The 5,906-nt window shown below is 36.9% G+C and overlaps 1 protein-coding gene across 1 annotated transcript in view; it reads left to right on the top strand.

Moving 5' to 3' along the window:
• Positions 1–5,906, top strand: part of CENPI (centromere protein I) — a 72,372-nt gene that overhangs the window by 44,867 nt on the left and 21,599 nt on the right. The window contains exon 15 of the mRNA XM_005869885.2: positions 951–1,045. Coding sequence (XP_005869947.1) covers positions 951–1,045 — 95 coding nt within the window. The remainder of the gene's footprint in view (positions 1–950; positions 1,046–5,906) is intronic.

The raw sequence follows: 5,906 nt of genomic DNA, 5'->3' as shown, positions 1-5,906 counted from the left end.
GAACTGTGTTCAGATGATGATGATGATGATGACGACATTAATATTTTCCAAACAGTATTGTAGAACTTACACACTGGCTTAACCTACGTTATCTGAGATTGTTCTTCAGAATAACACTGTAGGTAGTGACCTGAATTATGCAACACATTTTATAAATGATATTTAAAAAATTCTGACTTTGATGCTGGGAGTAGTATCTTTTCTGTTTAAACCATACTCTTTTTTTGCCCCCTGTTCCATATAACTTCTCTGACGTGTCTTGTCTATAAATGCTAGATTTTAAAAAGAAAAAAAAAAGACAAATATAAATGTTAGATTTTAGGCTAAAGCAGTGGTCGGCAAACTGCGGCTTGGCAAACCGCAGCTCGCGAGCCACATGCGGCTCTTTGGCCCCTTGAGTGTGGCTCTTCCACAAAATACCGCTCTTCCACAAAATACCAATTTCTGCGCATGGGCCACGAAGTTTCAGTCGCACTGTACATGTGCGCCCGCACGTGGTATTTTGTGGAAGAGCCACACTCAAGGGGCCAAAGAGCCGCATGTGGCTCGTGAGCCACGGTTTGCCGACCACGGGTCTAGACAGAAGGTGAAAAGGGTGGGAAACTATAGCAACCTCAAAGGATCTGAAGTGAGACCATAGTGGTGGGTGATGTTGTATTTGATGATATAATATATGTTGTAAATGAATGTAATTTAGAGAAACAAGGGTTTGTTCCTGGGCTGACAAGCTGGGATCAGTCCAGTAGAGAAAATGGCAAAATAACCTTGTACTTGCACTCATCTGTCTCCTGGAGACTGATCAGGTTGGAGTGGCAACTATTGGATTCTGAATGGATGCAGTCATCTTCATGGTCCCTTCCACTTCTAAGTCTGTGGTTTAGATGGTTAGTTTTTAACACTATGGTATGTCTGAATGTTTTTACAAATGATTTTTTATTTTGCTCCCTCAGTGTAGTGTTCTTGAGAACCTGAAAGAGCTACTGCAGAATTGGCTGTTGTGGCTTTCTATGGACATCCACCTGAAAACTGTGACGGACAGTTCTCTGTGAGTTATCTTACAACCCTTAACAAGAGATGTATCTGTATAAAAATATTTGCATATGGAGTTTTAATAGTGTGGCATGAGACTGAATTGTTTTTTGTAAATGTTTAGTCATACTTTTCTGAAATATATATATGTATGTGTATGATATATGTATATGTATGTGTATACATACATACACACACACACACACACACACACACTCACACTCTAGAGGCCCGGTGCACGAAATTCATGCACAGGTAGGGTCCCTAGGCCTGGTCAGCCATCAGGGCCTATTGGGGCCTTCTGGCTGCTGGCTGGGGCCTTCCTTCCCTGGCTGCCAGCTGCTGACCAGGGCCTTCCTTCGCTCCGCACTGCCGGAGTAATGCTAAACTTAAAGGTTTAGATGTAGATTCTCTAGTTATTAAGCGCATCCAGCTGAACAAAGCTCCAAAGATGCAACACAGAACTTACAGAGCTCATGGGCGGATTAACTCATACATGAGCTCTCCCTGCCACATGGAGATGCTCCTTACTGAAGAAGAGCAGGTTGTTCCTAAACGAGAAGAAGAGGTTGCACAGAAGGAAAAGATACCCCAGACGAAACTGAAGAAACAAAAACTTATGGCCCTGGAGTAAATTCAGCATGAAATAAATACTAATAAAGTAAAAGCAGAACAAAAAGAATTTTTAAATTTTGAAAGGGTTTAAATAATTAGTAACCAGTCATGGCTTTAAAATTCAAACAATAGAAAAATGAGAGTATCTTAGATCATTATGTGACATAAAAGCTAATCACATTCATATATGTGAATTTTTTCACTATAGGTTTTCCCCTTGTATTAGTAAAGAACATCTCACTATTACCTCTACATAACTGTTACAATCTACAGTTATGTAGAGGGGTATGAGACTGATTGCTTGTGTATATTTGTCATTTATTTGTTATTTTAGAGTTATGGTAATTATGTTTTATGTAGTTTTTATTGCTGTGCAGCCTGATGCTTATGTTTAATATTTCTGCTGCAGAATGTATTTGGTACCAGGTGAATAATTATGAATGTGAAAAAGAATTTACCAACTTCCTGGACACTATCATCAAGGCAGAGTGCTTCTTACAAGTAAGATTCCACTTGTATACACTCCACCGCTTCTTACTAAAATGTATTTGGTTATCTATTGAACACCTTTTCTTAGTGCTCAACATCTTTTGCAAACAATATTTGCTCAATTCAGGACTCATTATAAATGGGGCCGAGTTGATTGACGTTTGTCTTTGTACTGTTGGATTTGAAGAAAATTATTTGTTAAATTATGCAAATAAGAGAACAAACTGAAGATGTAATTGGATGTGTTCAATTAATTGAATTTGCTGGTAAGATAAATCTCTTAGGGTCATTACTTGTATTCTTATAATCAGCAGACGTTTTTAAAATGTCGAATATATTCCACCAATTCTTTGGCCTGGATAGCCCTGAATTGTACTTTAAGCTGCAACTCAGGTGTCATTGGGAAACCTTTACTTAACACTGGTTTAAATGTTTGCTCTATGTGCTCCCTTAGCTCTCTTGTGTTTACTTGTATCATGGCACTTTCAGCATCTATTTTTCTACACATTATGAGCACCCGGTGAGTTGGAACCATGTCTAAATTTTTTTCATGTACAGGTGTTCAAGTTGGTACCTGATACAAAAGAGATGCTCAATAAACGTTGAATACATCTTAAGGATTTGGCGTGAAACAATGGAATTGGAAATTGGGTTTGGATACTGGTGAAGATAAAGGGATAAATTTAGGTTGACTTTAGGTTTCCTGCTTGAAAGGATGATGATGGCATTCAGGGAGAAAGGGAATATAGGAGGAGCAGGCTTTTAAGGAAAGATAAATTTGATTTAAAAGATGCCTGTGGGACATGTAAGAGGTCATAAATAGTAGGCAGTTAGATAAGAATTCTAGAGCTCAGGAATGAGACTTGGGATAGAGGTACAGATTAGGACTCCTCATGGCATAGGTGGTGGTTTTAGCTATGTTATGGATAAGGTTGTCCAGAGAATTCATGTTATCAAAAGAAGGTCAAGAATGGAGTTCTGGTGCACACTGCTATTTTTTAAAATATGTTTTTATTGACTAGAGAGAGGAAGGGAGAGATAGAAACATCAATGAGAGAGAATCATTGATTGGCTGCCTCCTGCACACCACCTATTGAGGATTGAGCCCCAAACCTGGTCATGTGCCCTGACTGGGAATTGAACCGTGACCTCCTGGTTCATGGTTTGATGCTCAGCCACTGAGCCACACCGGCGGGGCTGGTGTATACCACTATTTAAGGCTCAAGGTGACAAAGGGAAAAAGGAAAGCCTTGGCTACTCATCTTGGTGGAAACGTAAACAGCCTAGATGGAGCTGCCTAGAGTTTGGATTTGCTCTGTGATCTCCAATGAAATTCCAGCCTTGTATACATTTGGTTGACTGCTTAAGTGGCTGCGTGCACTTCAAAATAATACAATTTTATTTTTTAAGATATTCTGTAACTTTTTACCTTCTTTCCAATTGATGAAGTTTATGGTATTTGAAACTATGTTGATAAAGATGGCAGTATATCCAAATATTCATCATCTGATCCTTTTTATGGGGAAGTTTGGCTTTTAATTATATTGATGACAAAATTAATCTAAGGATAAAATAAATATATCACAGAATAAACTGGTTGCTTAGAGAGCACTTAAGACTGAAGAGTTCCATAAAAGAGTTCCATAAGAGTTATTATCAACTTGTGTTACAGGAGGGATTTGATTCCTGTGAAGCATTCCTGTATAAGAGCCTTCCTCTCTGGGATGGCTTCTGTTGTCGATCACAGTTCCTTCAACTTGTGAGCTGGTTTCCTTTTAGCAGCTTCTCTGGTATGTATTATGAAAACTTGGAATAATATATAATTCAATGTAATATTAATGAAAATGATTCTGAATACTTTTTTTTTAATTCCTAGAGGTGAAACCATTTATTTTTGACCGTCTGGCACAGCTCTTCTTTACATCAACCATTTATTTCAAGGTAAAAAACCCCACTATCTTGACTAGATTGAGTAGGGAATATTATCCTCTGGCCAGTGGTATGATTCCAGGCCCACATTATGGTAATGGTTTTCCAACAGGATTCTGTTGGACCTGGACTTGAGGTTCTACATTACTGAAATAAAAGTTAATGCATAATTTTCTGTTTTTAAGATTTTGGTTGCATACAGTTTTCTTAAACTGTTTTTTCTTATAGCAGATAACAAAGTGAATGAACAGGTTGCAAATAAGTATTAATAAAAACAAACTGGGAAATACTTAAGCATATTTAGTTTGATTGTTGTCATCAATATTTTTGTAGATACACTTACTCATTTCACCATTACTTATTGAGCATCCACTATGTGCTAGACACCCTTTTGGTACTGGGAAAACAGTAATGACCAAAGCAAACAAAACTCCCTGTGACATTCATACTATATATTTATAATATTGTCGTTTTCTGCTAATAAAATTGTACCAACCTTATATGATAACTTGTGTTACTCTTTTGGGGTCTCCAAAAGGACTACTGTGGCTTCCAGGAGTTTTACCTGAGTTTGAGAGCAACTTTCTTTCAGTCTGCAGGCTGACGCTCTATCCACTGAGCCAAACCGGTTAGGGCAACTTTCTTATAGAATGGTTATTCCTATTCCAGAAGAGTGACAACATAAATAATATTTCTTTTATAACTTTTCTTCAACTTAGTTCACCTACTGTTGGCCACATTTACGGGAAAAATATGTTATCCTAGAGTTTGTTATAATCAAATGGCATTTTATTAATTACCTATCACGTTAACTTGGATTTGAAATTTATTTGTATTATTTATAATTTATTACTAGACCAATATCATTTATATGACAATACACACCACTTCCAGCTAATGTATTTTCAGGAACTTCATTTTACAGCTTTTTGTGATTCTCTTCTGACCTTCTAATTTGGTTATTTATTTCTTCTCTTATTCCACCAGTCTAGAGAGCTACTTATCTATAAATATTAGGTTGAACCATTATTTTATATGAGGGATATATTTGTATTTGAGAGTGGGAGATGAGGAGAGGAAAGGATTGAGAAAGGGAAATAGGCAGTGGGCTAAGGACAGAATTCAGGAATACTTATTTAATTCTCAGCTAAAAAGGAGAGTCTATGAGGGAACCTTTTCAAGAAGCATTAAAATATAATGTTATTAACCATTGTTACTGGAGTAAATTTAATTTGTAAAAAATATGAAAAGAATCCGGAAAACAATAGTGCCAAGTAAATAAACAATACAGGATATCAAGGAATGAAGTAATAATATTGCCATTATCCCAGGAAGGTCCAGAAAGATAAGGACCAAAAAATTGGGGGGGGGGGCGTTGATAATTCAGAGATTTTAGCTATCTTTGTGAACAGTTTCATTGGAGTGTGGTAGGAGCCAGATTGTAGAAATTGAGGAGTCAATGAGAAGTGAAGATAAGACAATAAGTATAGCTATGTTTCCAAAAGTTTAGCTGAAAAGAAGAAGTAGAAAGATAGCTATAGTAGGACTTTGAATCAAGGGAATATTGTGGTGGATTATTTTGCTTTTTGCTTTTTGTCTCCAGAATGAGAGAAACCTGAGCATTTTTATAGTTAGAATAGAAAGAGCTAGTTAAGAAAAAGGAGAGGTGGAAAATGGAAGAAGGGTGGGAAATAATTGATGATGCAGGGTTTCAGAAGAAACATGAAGGTACTGGTTTAAGACTATATAAAGGGATTTGCTTGAATGGATGTTGAGGGTTGGCATGTACTACTTATTCTTTAAGACTGGGACAAGGACATATAGATAGATATGTATATATATAT

Source organism: Myotis brandtii, unplaced genomic scaffold, assembly GCF_000412655.1.
Source record: "Myotis brandtii unplaced genomic scaffold, ASM41265v1 scaffold305, whole genome shotgun sequence".
Taxonomy (NCBI): Eukaryota; Metazoa; Chordata; class Mammalia; order Chiroptera; family Vespertilionidae; genus Myotis; species Myotis brandtii.
Note: the sequence above shows the minus strand (reverse complement) of the source record. Positions and strands in the feature narration are given on the sequence as shown.